The 18132-nt window shown below is 46.3% G+C and overlaps 3 protein-coding genes across 3 annotated transcripts; 1 reads left to right on the forward strand and 2 right to left on the reverse strand.

Annotated features, from left to right (window-relative positions):
* The first annotated feature begins 198 nt into the window (after positions 1–198).
* On the forward strand, positions 199–7188 carry LOC125761497 (maestro heat-like repeat-containing protein family member 1). Its single transcript, XM_049422680.1, has 7 exons — positions 199–625; positions 1101–1278; positions 1473–4707; positions 4797–4921; positions 5133–6471; positions 6541–6643; positions 6716–7188. Exons 1-7 carry the CDS (start codon positions 544–546, stop codon positions 6859–6861), a joined length of 5208 nt encoding a protein of 1735 aa, XP_049278637.1. The 5' UTR covers positions 199–543; the 3' UTR covers positions 6862–7188.
* On the reverse strand, positions 7153–8139 carry LOC125761838 (lysozyme 2-like). Its single transcript, XM_049423376.1, has 2 exons — positions 7657–8139; positions 7153–7579 (listed from the first exon to the last, which is right to left on the reverse strand). The coding sequence occupies exons 1-2, from the start codon at positions 7810–7812 to the stop codon at positions 7265–7267; spliced, it is 471 nt and encodes a 156-aa protein (XP_049279333.1). The 5' UTR covers positions 7813–8139; the 3' UTR covers positions 7153–7264.
* Positions 8140–8435: 296 nt separating this feature from the next.
* On the reverse strand, positions 8436–17051 carry LOC125761429 (uncharacterized). The gene is made up of 7 exons (XM_049422547.1): positions 12584–17051; positions 11023–11334; positions 10755–10932; positions 10221–10660; positions 9617–9931; positions 9344–9521; positions 8436–9278 (listed from the first exon to the last, which is right to left on the reverse strand). Exons 1-7 carry the CDS (start codon positions 12595–12597, stop codon positions 8835–8837), a joined length of 1881 nt encoding a protein of 626 aa, XP_049278504.1. The 5' UTR covers positions 12598–17051; the 3' UTR covers positions 8436–8834.
* Positions 17052–18132: the final 1081 nt, after the last annotated feature.

The following is an 18132-nucleotide window of genomic DNA, read 5'->3' on the forward strand; positions in this document are numbered from 1 at the left end:
TATATACATTCTAGTTTTATGTTTCAAGTAAGCAAACATTAGCTTATATCACAATTGATTTATATAGCAGATAACACTGCACTAGAAACAGCATACTTTTCATACAAAAAAAGCTTGTAAAATCACCAAGTGTTTTGTTGCACCACTTTCTGTCTTCATTTTTTACTTGCATCGTGCGGAAGTGTGTGTATTATCTGTTTTTATTTTCTTGCACAGCTGGCGTATCAGCTGAATTTGACGTTTCATCCAACGAGCGATGCACAGACGCGAAATAAACCTAAACAAAAGGACAAGCGTTAGTCACGGAGCTTGTGCTAGCCAAATAGCAACTAGAAGCAAAGGCAATTAGTGTATTTACCAAATACAATTCCCACGACAAGAAAGTCTCCGAGACACTATCGTATGGTGTGTAGTCAACCGAGACGTGCTGGTGTTGTCGTTGGTCTGGTGGATTTCTACATTTTTCGACGTACGCAATTCGACCCGCTCCTGCAGGTTATACGGTTGCGTAGCCAGAAGTAAAGCGTAATTAAAGTGAAAATCATGGAAAGACACACGGAACGGTTCGAAGAGAGCAGAAAACCATCGCCGGTGCCCGTTATCAAACAAGACCAGCATCTAATCGGTGAGTAATTGTATCAGGAATGTGTGTGCGTTCACTTTTTTGCCTTTTAGTTTTTCGTCCATCTTCTCCGGGTGCTGCTTATCAGAAGAAAATTTGTTTCAAGCCAGCAAGCTAAACATTTAGTAAAGCGTAGACAAAAAAAACCCAAAACGAAAAAGAAAGAAAGAAATAGAACAAACAGCTTTACCAGCTCGATTCTTCCCAATCAAATGAATGTGATCGGATGGAATACGAGTAAGTGGTAGCTGGCAGTATGGCAGTGGTAGCTTATTACATTGCAAGCATTCGTAGTCGGTGGTTACGGTTCTGTTAAATTTCACAAAACGATAACGTCGCGCGTGTAATATTACCGCCACAAAACCCGGGTCGAGGGTTACGCTTCGTTTGTAGTTTTGCATTGAAAATTCTCAACATACCAAGCGCAATTAAACTGAAGCCTCTAACGCACAATCAAACATGATGCATATTTCGGCAGCGGTCGTCAACAGTCTGCTGGACAGCTTGAACGACAAGGAGGAGCTGTTGCGTAGTACGACGGAAGCATCCCTGATCCGCATTGCCAAGCGACGGCACGATGAAATCGTAGAAGTGTTCTGCGAGTACAGAAAAAAACATCCAAAACTGGGCGACACACACACTCTAATCATACTGAGGTAAGGTGTAATGAAGCATTCATTTGCCCGTAAAATAATCCATCTTTTCCATTTTAACCACCAATAATACATTTCTAACCGTGTTGTGTGATAAGCTTCATATTCATTACAGTGTTAGACATTTCAACCTTAAGTTATATACGACTTTTGTTTGGCCTTTCTGTTTAGTAATATTTTGTTTTATTCTTTTGTAGAGTAATATCATACATAGCAACGAACTTGATCGACGTGATCGATCCTAACACGGCTTCCAAATGTATACAGTACAGCATGGCGGAAATAATGAAGATAACGGAACAGAATACCGCAGTGCAAAATCCCTGCCGGGAAATACTTGTTGCGGTCGGGCGTCGATACTGTAAGGAAATCATGGAGATCTTTGTGAAACATTTGGAACAGAACCAGCTCGGTAACTTTATGATCATGCAATCCGTCGGTGCACTCGCGACGGCAAACACGATGGATACGGTACCGTACATTAAGCCGATACTGGGACTAATACTGCCGACGCTCTCCATGGTGAAGCAAGACTTTCTGCGTCAGGCTTACGCGTATGCGATAGGACGGTTCTGTGAAGCATTTTCCGAGTATCAGGAGTACCAAAGGCAAAATCCAAACGAAGAGATACCGATGAAAACGGGCGTGAGGTATGAAATTCACGACGAGGTTTCGATCGTGTACGATCACTTTCACGCCCATTGGTTATCGTCGCGCGAACCAAAGATCACGGGTGAGGTTTTGAATGCGTTTTCCTTCATGTATCCGTTGCTGCCGGTGGAACGGGTTAGTGACAATCTCTCGAAAACCGTCACCAGTGTGTTGGCACTGTACAGGAAAAGCTTGGATCGGAGCGCTATCACGCAGTACCTAGCGGCGATTATCAAAACGGTCCTGGAGCTCGACTCGAAGCTACTAGCGCCGATGTCCGACAATCTGGTCGCATGCCTGTTCGAGCTGGTGTGCGTAAATCCCGACTACGACAAACCGCAGACGGTGAAGGGACACTTTGAGGTGCTGCGCTGTTTCGATCTACTTGCGCCGGAGTACGGTGAAAAGATCATCGAGATACTGCTGATTCATCTGCGCAACAACAATGAACGGGAGCGCATTAAATCTCTTCTGGTGGTGACACATCTAACCAACACGTCCGAACCGGTTGTGCGCGATAAGCTGGCGGAGATTACGGCTATTTTGAAGGGTATGCTCGCGACAGAGAAACCAATCAAAGTGAAGATTGTACTGCTGAAAACGGTGGTTGCCTTCATGCAGAAGAACTTTGTGCGTGATCGCGAGTTTGTAACGTTTCTGATACGCAGCAGCTGCCGGCCGAACAAGATTAATCTCGATTATGGCAGTGCGGATGAGCACCAGGAGTTTCAGCGGGCGTGCAACGATACGATGCATATACTTTCGTCCACCGTCGGTACGGTCGATCATATGCTAAAGGTGGAACTGCTCCAGGCGTATCTACGCTACGAATTTACCGACATCTGCGGTACGATCGGCAAATGTTTGGCGAATTTGTTCACCAAAGATCCGGAGCTAGTGCTCGCGACCGAACGATCCAATCCGTTCGATGAGAATTCCTCCGAAGCGGAGGAATTGCCACCACCGCGTCCGATTTCAGTGTTTGTGCGTACGCTCGCACTGTTGGGTAACTTTGGCGAGTTGAATCGTATTCAGCATCTGCTCGCGTTTCTCAAGAGTTACGCCGGAAGTCTTTACCGCCATTTGGTACCGCTGTGGAGTGAGCAGTTAGGCACACTGCAGACGGAACTAGCGAGCGGCATTGATGAGCGGCGGTACTTTGAGCTGCTGTTCGGATTCGTACAGGAAACGATCCGCGATGTGGATGAGTACAAGTTCGTGGAAAGCATCATCGCGGAGATGTTCCATCAGCTGCCACTGTACCAACCGATCGGTAGCGGTGGAGGAGTCGGTGGCGGCGGTGGTGGTACTGGTGCATCGCAAACGTTAGAGTTTCGCGTACCACCGCTCGATCAGGAAAAGCGCATGCTGGTGAAGGTGTTCGGCGTTTGCTTGTGCCATTCGCTGGATGAACATTTGATAGCGAACAAGCTCGATCTAATCATCGCACTGGCGAAGGCGGAAAAGGGTGAAAAGAACGCACCGAGCGAAGAGTACGAGCGGCTGATGCAGGACTACGCGGAAGCACTCGGGTACGCATCGGTCGAGCATCTCGACAAGGTAATGGCCAAGCTGACCGCACTGGTCATCGATGAGGGTGCGGTGAAAAAGTCGAGCAGCTTCTTCTCGAACCTGAACTTCATCAAGGATAGTGCGCGCGAGCTGGAAACGTACAAGCTGAAGGTGTTGGCACTGCAATCGCTGCACGTAATTGTTGGCCGTGCGCCCACGGACTCGGTGGCGCTACACTTTACCGAACCGGTCGTGCGGTATCTGATTGCACAGTTCGACAGCAAGGAGCTGTTCGTGCGCCAGTTGGTGCTGAAGACGCTGCTCGCCCTAACCGCCGCACTGTCCCCGTCCGACGGTGATGAGCGCATGACTAGCGAGCGTAACCGGACCGATATGCATCGGATCTGCATGACCATTACGGCGGACAGTGCAAACGACTATCTGCCACTGTTGCCCTCGATCATACAGCTCGCCACCGTACTGGTAAAGCTCAGTGCCGAGGAGCAAAACCTGGACGTGAACGGATTGCTCAATGCGATATGTTTTTACTTCTTCACTACGGCACAGAATTTAAAATCTCGCCTCGACTCAACGGAGGACGATACGCGCACTAGCTATTTGGCGCGATTTCTTAACCTTTCCTTGCCGGAGGTGAATCACTTTATCAAGACGGTGCTGGTGCAGCAGAATGCTTCACCCGCCTGCCTAGACGATGTACATTCGATACTGGAGAAATGGCTAAAAGATCGCAACGGGGAGGTGCGTATCTGCGCCTGTCACGTGTACAACAGCACGCTCGAGGTGTACATGCGTTCGATGAAGATAGGCTGCGAGGCACCGTCCAAGTTTAACCAAACTGGCAGCATGCTGGGGAAAATCATACCGCGCTGCATTGATTCGAACGCCACCGTACGGCAAACGGCGGTGGATGTGCTGAAAAAGATACTGGAAATTGCCTGCGTGTACGAGACGCTTACCGTTGCGGATAGTAGCGTCGAGTGGGTGAACGAACTCGATCGGATACGGGACGAGATTGTGACGGATGATGCGAAGGACATTTATCGCATTGCAGCCGAGCTGGCACGCATTATAGCGCAGCGTTTGTCCAGCTATCAGTATGTACAGTTTAGCAAATGTCTCCTGTACAGTGTGACCGATCCCGAATCGAGTTCCATCATCGGTGCATCGTATGTGCTGAAGTTTTTCATGCACGTCAAGGGTTCGGAAATGTTTCACGCCATACCGGAGCTAGTGAAGGAGTGTCTCTATGTAAGTTGGTTGTATGGCGCACACACAAAAAAATCCAAAACACCGGTAAAACCTCCATCATTAATGCATTTCCTTTTTTTTGATTACAGGCTGTGAAAATTTGTGAAGTACCAAGGGCCAAAACAACGATACTGAAGTCGATTCTAGCCTTAACGAAACATCATCCAAAGCTAGTGTGCAATGAAATTCTCACACAATGTTTACCGCTCGAAGAGTAAGTTTACTGATGTATTGGATCGTTAAGCTTCATTCCGAAACGCGTACAATCGTTAGACTAATTTTTTAATATTAGTTTTTTTAAATTTTTTTTATAATTTTTAATAATTTTTAATTTTTTTATAATTTTTAATAATTTTTTTTTTATTTTTTTTATACAGAACTTATTCAGTTTTATTTTATTAATATTTGTTTTTTTTATTTTCCAGCCACGTTATTGAGTACTGGAAAACACTTACAATGGATCCCGATCTGAGTGGTATAGTGTTGGATAATTTTATCGGTTCCGTTACCTCGACCAGCCTGTACGAACAACCGCAGCAGCAACAGCCGGAAACGCATGATGAAGCAACGCGTACCGCCACACTTCACCCGTTCGCCATCGTGTGTGTGCTGCGGGAGATGTTCCGCTGTGCGGAGCTAAAGAACGAAATGCAGAACCGTTTTGCGGAGATTTTTTGCATGCTCCTGTCAACGCTCGCTTCCTATATAACGCTCTTACCACCATACACCGTACTAGCGCAACCGAATAACGCGGGTAACGTTACGATACCGAAAAGCAATCGGCGCGGTGCAAAGGGTACGGTGGGTGTGGGCAAGGACGCTGCGCTTAAACTGAGCCCGTGCCAGATGGTGCTGGAAGCGTTCCAAACGTTTCTCGAAACGCTTGGGATGCAGCAAATTTCGCTCGTTCTGGCCGTCTGTCCGGATCTAGCGGCTAGTACGGATTTGAACAGCTTTATTGAAATTCTTACACCGCTCGGTGTGGCAACGGCCAGCGAGGTTGGCATTAATTCCGCCCTAATGCGCCAGATTGTCACGACGATGAGCCGATACGTGAGCAGCCCGTACGATACGCAACGGATCGCTTCGGCTGGGTTTTACGCACATCTCGTACCGCTGCAACCGTGCGGTGAATCGGCCTCGGTCATTATGCTCAGCCTCGAATCATCGCTGAACGATCCGAACCCGCTCGTCCGTGGGCTGAGCATCCGTGGTATGGCGTACGTATGCAGCCTAACGCGGCACGACATCGACAAATATGCGACGATGTGTTTGACATCCCTGCTGAAGGGTATCGAGGACTACAATGAACACTGCTTTATCAACATCCCGCTCGATAGTATGCGCGGTTTGTCCCGGGTGTTGCAATCGATTGAACCGGCCAAGTTTGAACCGTTCCAGGTATCGTCCGCCATTCGTATTCGTCCGTTTTTTGAGAAAAGTTCGACCGAATTACGCGAATCGGCTATCCTACTGTTCGGTGATATCTGTGGCCTAAAGCTGAAACAGTTGACGATCGATGCCGATGGACGGCATGAAACGATTTCGGAACTGTTGATGGAACAGCTACGCGCTAACCTGTGCACACTGTTGTTGCACCTTTGCGAACAGAACAGCATGATCGCACGGGCGTGTAAGATCACGCTGAAGAATGTGTGCTCTTTGCTCGGTACGGCGAAGATGAATGCCCTAGCCCAGAACCATCTGCTGGAACACGGTCAGCTACAGTGCGCCATTTTTCTAAAGGATTTTGTTAAATTGATTGTAAGTGTTTTTTTTTAAATCGATTGTTTAATTAATTAATTCTCAAATCAATATCTCGCTTCTTGATAGGGAGAAGAGCTACAGGAATGGGTCAACGATTTTATCGACGCTTGCTTACCAATGCTGCGCAGTCAATGGCCAGAAATACGCGGAAATGCTGCAATACTTATTGGTAAGCCTTGCTTTCGAGCGCAACAGTTGCCCTTCACTAAAACATGGTGGTGCTGTTCTATCTTTTTTGTAGGTTTACTTCATTGCCAGAATGCGAACGTAAAGCCTCAACATATGGAACAGATCGGTCACAAAATATCGCTACTGCTGAAGGACGAATGCACGACGGTGAAAGTAAGTGGATCCGAAGCACTCGGCTATATATACGGTGAGGTATGAAGCTGTTCCTTTTCATAGGGTTTACAACCTTTAAAAACTCTGTAACAGAAAATAGCCGAGACTGAAGAAGAGCAGCTTCATTGCAATTACTTAACATTTATTCCATTGCGCGACATATTATGATAATTTGTCGCAGTATATAAAGTTATATATATTATTTTTGTTAATTTGTTTTGCACATTAAACCGCGCGCGTGTGTGCTTTGTTCAATTTAATTAGTGATTGAGCTTGCAGAACGGTTTCCTACCAAGGATTCTGAATATATATACAATTGCACACAAGCTATCGAAATGAATGCGTCGTACTACGTGCTGCAGTAGTATATATGGGTACGTTTCTTTATTCTATCACCGTTCAGTACTAACAATCCGAAACGTCGCTCGAGGATGCTAGATTTGTTAGATTAATTTCCAACAAATCTGAGCTTACGTTGTCGCAAACACTGATAGAATCGGCTAGCAAAGGTTCCACTGAGCGCTCCGTGGCAGCGTGGTCCACCGTTAACGTGCAGCATCGTGTAGTCGACACAGTCCACTAACCCATCGCCATTACAGTCGGTGCCGTACTTCTCCATGTACTGCGTAACGATACCCGTCGCACAGTCGTAGTCATTCGCGCAGTCTTCAAATGCACCCCAACGTGTAGGTTCATCAGCAGGCAGAACCATTCGACCGGCATCCATCCAATAGGCGCGAGATATTGAGAACGGACCACAATACTGTGTACAAGAGGACACATATAGCACGTTACCAACGCTAATGACTCTATTAGCAGCTGTTCCATAGTTAAACTTACCGATTGTCGGCACGTTGTTGACGAGCTGCAACCAGTTGAAGCTTCACAGATGCATCGAAAGCAAGTAGCGTTCAGGTTGGATAGAAATATACCATTCACCAAGGCAAACGATAGCGGTAGCAGTACCCACAAACCGATAGTACACAAAGAGGCCATTGCAAATGGTTTTGAAATGAGATGTGTTTGATACTCGATTAGCCAGTCGACTAATGTCCACGGCTAATACGATGGAAGATGCGTCCTGGCGATAGAGTTTTGCCCAAGTTGATAAGCTTTTGCCGTTCAGATGCACTTGGAGGACTGTTTGGATTTGTTGTTTTGTGCTCGCAACCATGCATTTGCCGTATGTGTGTAACTTATACATTGCCATTTTATGTATACTAGATCGATGTGATTGCTTCGGGTTTGTTCTCAAAGTAATTGGCTAAGTGTAGTCATTTAGACATCTCATCCTCCAAACAAATCATGGGAGACATCTACATCAACGTCTTTTAATGCTTTTAAGATAAGCTTCTATTACATTTATAGTTACCTTGGGGGCGGCCCGGTGGTGTATGTGATAAACGGCGCCGGTCCACACGGCAGGACCGGGGATCAAATCCCATCCGGACCGTCCCCCCCGTAGCAAGGACGGATTATCCGGGCTACGCGGTAAAAGTAAGGCTAGTAAATCAGAAATGGCTGGCATGACCTTCAAGGTCGTTAAAACTAGAGAGAGAGACTTACCTTGAGACCATGAATGAGTGTTTTGTTGCGCATCGACGCCAAAAGCAAGTTAATATTTTTGATAAAATTTATTCCTTGTATCATCTCTGTCTGAAATGTACAGTCCCGTTTTACATGTTGTAACGATTTGACATTAGAAAAAAAATACACCTTTCTATTCATTTAATTAATCCTTCTCCATCCCGTGTATACAGATACGTCTAATGTGTACATGAGAGAGGATGGTGAACAGATATTTACATTAATCATTCTCTGGTACTTGCTATCCCAACGTATCTAGCTGTTACTTATTAGTAATCGTAACATTCCAGTACGCGTGTTACTGTGATGGAACGCTACTGTGATCGGTGGCTGTGTGGTTGGTCCGTGTTTGCATTCACTGTTATCAGGATAGTTAACATTAAAACAATAACTACAACTTAACCCCATCGGAATCCAGCCTGCTGTCCGACTCAGAGGTCCGACTCTACGCCGCTGTCGAGAAAGTCGCGCAGTAGCGTGCCCACCTTCAGCGGGAACACACGTATGATGGTGTTCAGGTACAGCAAGTACTTCGGTATCGACACGTCCACCAGCCCGCGACGCTGACCATCGATAATGGCGGCAGCGGCCTCTTCCGGCTTCACCAGGCGCATCATGTTCGGGAAGCGCATGTGGGGCCGCTTGCACAGACCGGTATCGACCATGTACGGGTAAACGGTGGTGAACTTGATGTTCGGTTTGCGCGCATCCTGTCGCAACTCCTCGGCGAGTGCCTCCATAATGCCGCGCACGGCAAACTTACTGCCGCAGTACGGTACCAGATTGTTTAACCCGCACAGACCGGCCACGGACGACATAGCCACTATGTAGCCACGGTTCTTCTCGAGCATACCGGGCAGATAGCTTTGCAGCAGCTAGTACACAAATATCAGCATTAGTGGATTTCCTTTACACCTCAGGAAGAGTACTTGATACTTACCCAGAAGTGTGCCATAACGTTAATTTCGAACGTTTTGCGAATCTCACCCTCGGTCTGCTGTAGCAGTGGATGAGTCGGCATGATGCCCGCATTGTTGACCAGTATGGTAACAGTACCCACTTCCTGCTGCACCTGCTTCGCCGTGTCGATAATTTGCTGACGGTTGGTGACGTCACAGCTGTTGAAAAAACAAAAACGAAATGGAAACAGTAGGTCAAAAGTTCACTTGTTTTGTTTGTTTGCTTTTTTCACTGTACGTGACGGCCTACATACATGTAACCGAATGCATTGCCACGCTGCTGCCGGATGGTGGTGACTGTGTCCGCATTCATCTTCTCATTGATGTCAACGCAGATGACGGTCGCACCGAGCTGCGCGTACTGCAGTGCCATACAGCGTCCCATGCCGTGGCCGGCACCGGTAATCAGCACAATATCGTTGTGCACGGTATCTGCAGCCGGTGGCACCACCAACCGGTAGAATGATTCGAGCGTGTGAAAGATCCATCGTACCAACATGGCGACAATGTCGATGATGAGGATCACCAGATTATACATCTTCACGCCGGCATTCGGTGTTGCGGTTCGACTGTGGGAAGAATTTTTACAAATCAGGTTTCAGAACAGGGGTAGAAGAGAGAGAGAGAGAGAAAAAAAAAACATTCACAAAACTAGGTTAGAATATTGTGAGCGTACGGTGAGATACGTTGATGGGCATAGAACGCGTTTGAGGTGCAAAGTAAAACTCTCCTTACTGGTAAATATTCGGTACGCCCACCTCAGAAGGCATCAACTTTATTTAGGTTTTGTTAAAAAAAAGACAACACTAGAGCAATAAGTAGTAAAGCAGTAGTTGCCGAGGTCGTTAGCACTCTTAGAGGTCCGACTGCAAACCAGTGTCGAGCAGATCGCCAAACTCCTGTCCGACGCGTAGCGGCAGATTGCGGAACCAGGTGTTCAAGTACAGCAAGTATTTCGGGATGGACGCTTCGATCAGTCCACGACGCTGTGCATCGATGATGGCGGCGGCAGCATCGTCCGGTTTGACCATCTTCAACAGGCTCGGGAAGCGTGTGTACGGTCGTTTGCACAGTCCCGTGTCGACCATGTACGGATAGATGGTGGTAAACTTAATCTTTGGCTTTGCCGGATCGGCACGCAACTCCTCGGACAGTGCTTCCATGATGCCGCGCACGGCAAACTTTGTGCCACAGTACGGTACCAGGTACTTGAACCCGATCATACCGGCGATCGAGGACAGCACCACAATGTGGCCCCGGTTTTGCTTGATCATGTCTGGCAACAGTGACTGGATGAACTGTACAGGTCAACGAAAGAGAAAGACACGGGATTTGTGAAATAGCACGAAGCTCGGACGGGGACAACACAGTACAGAGTACAAAAACACCTACCCAGAAGTGGGCCAACACATTGATGTCGAACGTTTTGCGAATTTCGTTCTCCGTTTGCTGTAGCAGTGAATGAGTCGGCATGATGCCGGCATTGTTAATCAGGATGGTAACAATACCGACCTGGTCGCGAATCTTCTTGCAGGTGTCAACTACCTGTTGGCGGTTAGTGACGTCACAGCTGGAAAACATTTTTTTTTTTTTGGAAAAAAAGCACATGGTGAGCACCAGGGACGAGTTTGAAGCAGCTTCACAACCACGCTCGCCTTACATGTATCCGAACGCTTTGCCACCCTTGCCCTTGATGGCGTTAACCGTTTCCTGGTTTGTCTTCTCGTTGACATCCACGCACACGACGGTGGTGCCGAGGCTGGCGTACTGTAGCGAAAGGTTCTTGCCCATTCCATGACCGGCACCGGTGATCAGTACAATATCGCCGCTAACATCGCGTGCCGGCGGTAGCATCACCATCTCGAACAATCCGCGACCGATGATATAGATGGATTTTACAATGAACACCAGTACGTCGAACAGTACCAACACTGCATTGTACGCCATAACGGCCGGATTGTTTGACGAGTCGCTACGATAAAAGGGGTTAATATCAGTCGCTTCTACTGTCTGTCATTACCCCGAATGACTCCACAATTACCGAGACACATTCCATCCCATGTCCGAATCTGCTCGACGAACAACATTGGACGAACAAGTGTTGACACAGACACAGACACACATTGGACACATTGGACACATTGGACACTTGGACACTTAGACGTAGGACATACCGACGGATCACAACAATTAACGACTAATAATGTGTAATTGTTACAAAGCACAGTGAAACGTTCATAAATGATGTGAGTGCGTTTTTTTTTTTTGGTGGACGGCGATATACAAAAAAGTGGTTATTTTGTGAAACAAAACAGCAAAAAAAAACATTACAATTTTAATGGATATGAGAGTGAGTTGCAAAACTGAGTGTTGCTGGGGGACCTCCTCTACATTTATCAAATCTGTAAGCGAATAGAAGGTATTTGGTGTGAGGTTACAGAGGGGCGATAATGGGCTAATCTCACTTAAACCTGCCCGAATGTTACCCCTTTTTTGCGGGTATTATCGACATACACGCGCCTGTATCTAAGTTACGAATGGTGAAGTTATCTGATGTAAACATGAACTTGAACCTTTGCTTTTGATAACAATGTCTCAGTTACGCTAGCTGATACGATGATTTGAAATCGAATTTAAGGAGCTTATGAGCTTGGTTGATTGGGTGTCCAGCTTTTGTGGTCAAGGTTCGTTTGGATAATTTGCTACTAAATATTTTTGACGAGTCATTACGATCGTCTACTATTTAGAGGAGTAGTCTGGAGTATATACCAGATAGACAGAATCTCTTTCAAATCTTCAAATGAATGATATCCTCACAGAATGAGATACATTTGAGACATTAAACATAGTAACACAGCAAGAATTTGATCTTCCCAAGGTCAATTTGATGACTATTTCACGGTAAAAAAGCCGCTTCTAAAAACAATTTCAAGAGACTCTCAAGAACTCGCATTACTGATGGCAGAATCGTAAAGTCTTGAACGAGGAATGTTAATGATAGGAGATGATATGGATTTTATTGCGGTTGTAGTTGCAGTTTCACATCTTTCCGCCTATCATCAGTAAAGATCTACCCCTGTCCACGATGTATGATGAGGTTTCCATTAGAGTAACACATAACACAAAACACTCGACGACGGGTCGACCAACTTTTACGTAGGTGAACCGCGTTGATAGAACATCGAACGGAAACAGGGTAGCAAAAACACATCAACACTTACTCTTGCTGCGGCATTATTGCGGGATGTTCTCTCGGGGTTGAGTGACGTTACGGTACAGATTGATGCTGATGGTTGCGGTTTTTTCGGGTCTTCAAACCGCTGCTGGTCTTACGACTGTTGCACCGTATCGAAACAGGTTCAGAGTTCAACTGAGGGCTGACGGTCGTGACACAGCCGTGTTTATTGGGAATTCGTTGGAGGTTTTGATTCTGATTAAAGTGCCTTTCGTTTGATTTCGGTATCAAACAGTCAAAGGCGCTATCACTGTCTCAACACACGCGCACTGTTACACGAAACAACATACACGGAGGGGAACGGAATGAATATATATATTTACGGCACTTGAGTGATTAGAAGGTGGACCTAATGAACCTTCGCCGAACGCACTGCAACACTACGCAAAGAGGATCTGTCCACGGCACAAACACACTGACTCAGCGAGAGCTATGGGCAGGGCGTTCTTATCAGCGCTTTCCGTTGATCCGCCTTGGTTATCAAGTTCTGATATAGGTTAGGTTTTGTGATTGGAACCGGCACGAGACGTAACAGCGGGCACACTGCTGCAGTCGGCTGCAAATGACACTTCGTAACGAATTGTAAATTGGGTGTGGTACCACAAGATCTCAAACCTCTTAGCCTGCGATATGCTATATCTCAGATAAACTCATACGAAACTCGTCGTAAAGAGCTCGGTGTGGAGAAATTTCACCCCGGCGTTCAGTAAAAGCGCTATTTTTTAATATACGCTTCCAGGACCTGCACACCGTGTTGCAATTCTTTGCAAAGATGCGCAACGTAAGAGAGATCTCAAAAAATTTTGGTTTTTGTTTTCCCAAGCTGATGATGCTTGCTGAAAAGCCTGCCGCAGTCTGTATCGGTGGCACCGTACCGTTGTGCTGCTAACCACACACTGAAGCTTGTCCGGGTGAACCGATGCTGTTTTAAACTTGCCAGCCGCAGAACACAACCGGGTCTGAATCCATCTGCCCGGTGGCCTTCCTGCGGCCTCCCACCTTTGCCCACCTCCCCCCCCCCCCCGTTCAATACTGGAGGGAGTGGAGATGGTCGGCGGGATCTTCACGCGAGATCGCTATAGGGCCTTAATGTGGCCTTAGCGTGCACAAGGGCAAGGCAAGGCAAAAACATGTGCGAAAGAATGGTCTCAACGGGCATTAAGAACGTCCCGTACACTTGTCTTTACGATGTGCGATTCGCGCTCGGCAAGAGACAGGAAGAAACGCTTCGGCGTAAATGAAGTAGACAAAAAAAACGGGTTTTTGGTTTTTGTATGGAGGAGGAGTAGAAGAAATTGCAATAATCATCGCTCGACAAATGCTTCCCCATTAATGGAAGAAGTGCTTGGAGCAGTGGAATATTTCTCGTGCGCGAAGCAACAAAAAATCCCAAACAATTACCCGAAGTGGAGAACACCATGCAAAGATCCAAATCTAGCGCGAAAGATTGGAGATATCACGCGGTTGGTGCGTATGTGTGTGAGGCACTTGATTTCATACCCCGAAACAAAAACAGAAAAGATGAGAAATCAAACCAAAACAACATCCAGATGTTGAGGGATGGTGGTATGTCTGTTGCACCACCGATATGTTGACATCTTCGTGTTCCAAGGCACGCGAGGAAACACACCAGACCGTGTGAGCGAAGACGATTAATATAAATTTATAATAATAATAAAAGAAAAAACAGCAACAAACTCATTTTGTGCCATAATCACGAAACAGCTCAAAACAGACGCATCGGATAACTTCAAGGTAAACAATTCTGACGGCCCCGTGCAGAGATTGTGCGGATCCAGATCAACTCTTCGGTTGGTGAAGTTGTTAGTTGCTACTCCCCACTCAAACCGTCCCGGTTTGGGCTTCTGATCGAAGCAAGTTCGATGCCAGTTGACTGACCTTTAACAGTGTCGTGAAGTACATGTGAAGTACACAGAAGGTCAGGCCATGTTTGCTACCTCACTTGCCTGTCCAGTCCCGCGTCCAACTGCTCGTGAGCGCACGTCGCAATTAGGTTTTGTTTCCATTTGTGAAGTCAATGTTCTTTACCGGGTATCTACACTTGATGCATTGCGAGAGACGTCGAGAGATTCGATTGTCGGCACATTCAAACTTCTGTACCTTAGCTGGACATTTAGCAACTCCAGTAGAGTTGGCAGTTTGTCTCCAATGAATTCTTTGTTTTCGACTTACTCCAGATATAAGACTACAAGCAAATGTTGGACAAAAAAACAAGCAACGTTACTCGTTATCTAGGTTCGGTCTTATCCGTTCAGCCAGACCTTCGATCTGATTTCGGAGCACTGCCACCGGTCGCATTCCACACACACGCTTCGCACGCGTTTTGGAGTCGGCTATTTCGTACCTTCTCGCCGTTGACCTTGCCACACCGTTCGACTATACCGGTTCGCGAAAACCGCGAACGAGCGTGAAAACGAAAGCGAATGCGCTAACGAAGCGGAGAAGTGGACGCGTGCAGTGCGCGAACAGGCAGCGATATTGACCTAGGACACTTCTGCACCCGCAAAAAACGTATTCTGTGTGTTTTTATCGTTGCGGCGTTTTTTTTTCTTTCGTTTCGTTGCCTTTGCCCACGAAACTTTCTGCAACCGGTTAAACCAGTTAAGCCAGGTCGACAAAACGACGCGCATCCTTTTTGCGCTAAGGTAACGCGCGTGGACTAAAAAGTCGGTTCCGAAGGACGCTACCAGAACCGTGTACACCTGTGTGCGTCTATCGCTTATTCGTAGGCGTTAACCATTGTGATACTGCTGCGCAAAGAAGGGTAAAAGTCGAAAGCGTCCTTATCATTGCATGCTCGTGTAAATGCACCCGCACGCGTTCTTCACTTTTTTTGGTGGTGTTCTTGAAGCGTACTGCGCAAACTGGGCTGATGTGGCTTAAGAACACACTAACCGCGATTTGAAGTGTTTTGAAATGTCTCAGTTTCAATAAAACCAAATTCGAAATCGCTATCTGGTTCTTTATAACGCACCTATTAGGGAGTCTCTCTGTCTGTAGGTTCAAGACAGCATCGAAAAGCGATTTTAATATATTACGCTCAAATTCGCCCAGTGATCTTCAAGTGCGTGGAATTTCTGACTATCTCAGACATCTGAGAACGTCTAGACAGATAGATCTTTAAACCTAGAATAGCCTAGATCTCTAGATCATTAGAATAGCCTAGATCTCTAGAGTTCTTGAATAATATTTAACAACTACAGTTATCAACTACAGCACATCAATATATGCTGCTGGGATAGAATGGATAGCTATCTCAGACATCTGAGAATATCTATATGTATGATAGGTAGATCTTTAAACCTAAAAGAAGAAGAATCGTACTAATCATAGGAATAGCCTAGATCTCCAGAGTTCTTCAATAATATTTAACAACTTCAACAACACTCTGTAACATCTGAACCAAGAGCATGGATGCTTATTTCCTAGATTTCCTCAATATAATAATCAATATATGGAATTTTTATACTGCTGGGATAGAATGGATAGCGATCTCAGACATCTGAGAACATCTATATGTATGACAGATAGATCTTTAAACCTAGAAGAAGAAGAACCGAACTCATTATTGGAATAGCCTAGATCTCTAGAGTTCTTGAATAATATTTAGCAATTTCAACAAAACCCTGTAGCGTCTGAACCAAGGACATGGATGCTTATTTCCTGGATTTTCTCAATATAAAAAGCAGGAACAAAAGTTGCTTACAGCACCATTCCCTATTTATCCAGGAAACAGGAATATAGCCGACAGATGAGATAAACTGAACCTTGAACATCCAACTAGATAGAGAGGTTAAAGTCACTGTCCGCGAGGCGAATGTTAGTGATTCGGAAGTGGATCCGGGTATCTAGTGATGCGAAAGGTGTCACACGAACCGTCCGCACCGTGGGCCCCCAAGGGCAATGATCATATAATTGGCCTGGTTGTTTGTTGTCATTGCGCAAAAAGGCGTACGCGCTTGTGAAGCGTGTCCGACCGCAGGGTCCGGCGATTAATTTATCACATTGATCGCACTGCTGCTACTGCTGGACAAGAACTAGCTTCAGGTTTTTTGGGGTCACGATACGGTGACCGTATCGCGTCTCTCGCTTTATTCTGCACGGACTTCTGGAAAGTGCTGTTGGTTCTCCCCTAAAAACCCCATACCCATCCCCAATACCAATACCCCGAACTTCGCCGGCACCAAGCTTACTGTTTTGTGTCATGAACGGGTGTTAATACCTTTTTTTTGCAATGCAAACCACTTCTCCTGCCTTTTTTTTGTTTTGCTGCTAGATTCGGATGCTTGTCGGTTTCGTCACCCCCAATTAGCACCCTCGTCTACGTGGGGGGGGGGGGCGGCACGGAAAATGTCAATGCCAATCGTGCGAGCCCCAAAGCTTCCTCGACTGTAACGACGCGATCGCCGACGCTTGTTTGTGCAGTGCTGTTTTGTGTTGACTTACCGGTCGTTGCCGTTGCTGTCTTCGTTTGTACTTCTTGGCGGGCGCGGTGGAATGCCAGAGTTTGAATTATCGATGAACTGCCTGCCGGAAAACGGAGCGGGAATGGAGGAAGGGAAGTGGAGAAAATCAATAAATCAAAGAAATAGGAAAATGCTTGGGTTAAAGATAGCTGCTTTAGGAATGAGATGGAAACACGTCGAAGTACATCGACGTGGGACGTTCTTCATTCTGGGCAGCGTATTTCGACACCCTTTTCATTATTGGATCTTGGCAAAGTGAGTCTCGCTCGTATACAGTTTGAAGTGGGCTTTTTTTTTAAAGTGAAGAGTCGAAAGTGGCGGTAGCCACAGTGACCCAAAATGGAGACCTTCCAAATTGCTGGGGCAAATGGACAAATAATCATTGCTTCCGTCTTCATTCGAGCCTTCGAACTCCTTGCCGAGCTTGAGCGTTATGGCCTTGAGGATACGAAACAGTGAAACTCACGGAAGTCTTCCGCAAACCTGGCAACCGTTACCTAGGCACGTGCCTATTAATAGTGTACATGCGTGCCACAGGTAATTACAATTCTTGTAATGCAGCTAAGAACCTGCAAACTAGCCGTTTGACTTTTATTTTTGCTGAGTATTGCACATAAGGCTATTCTAGAATCGATACAAAATCCATAATGATCGGCTCCTCAGAGGAGTAAACGCAAAAAAAAAAGTTCTAGATAGATGGCCATTCTTCCACGGATAGTCCCTCCCGTTCCCGGGGGATCGCGTTACACACCAAAAAAAACGGTTAACTGAGCACAGTTTGACATGATGCCAACACGTGATGCTTATCGCAAGAGTGCATCCCAATCGCAACCCATATGCCATATGTGATGCATTCGTTCTTGATGCCACCCCTGCACCATTCAAGCGTTTCAATTCGTGTTAGGAGTGTGAAGTGTGCGCAAAAAAACCGGGGGGAGAGCAAAAAGATTGATTGCAGGTTATGCAAGATCTCGGAAAGGGATGAACAGTTGGTTCAGTTTTATCTGTTTATCTACTTAGTGGTTAGAATCGATGGTTTACTTAGTAT

Source organism: Anopheles funestus, chromosome X, assembly GCF_943734845.2.
Source record: "Anopheles funestus chromosome X, idAnoFuneDA-416_04, whole genome shotgun sequence".
NCBI classification, from domain to species: domain Eukaryota; kingdom Metazoa; phylum Arthropoda; class Insecta; order Diptera; family Culicidae; genus Anopheles; species Anopheles funestus.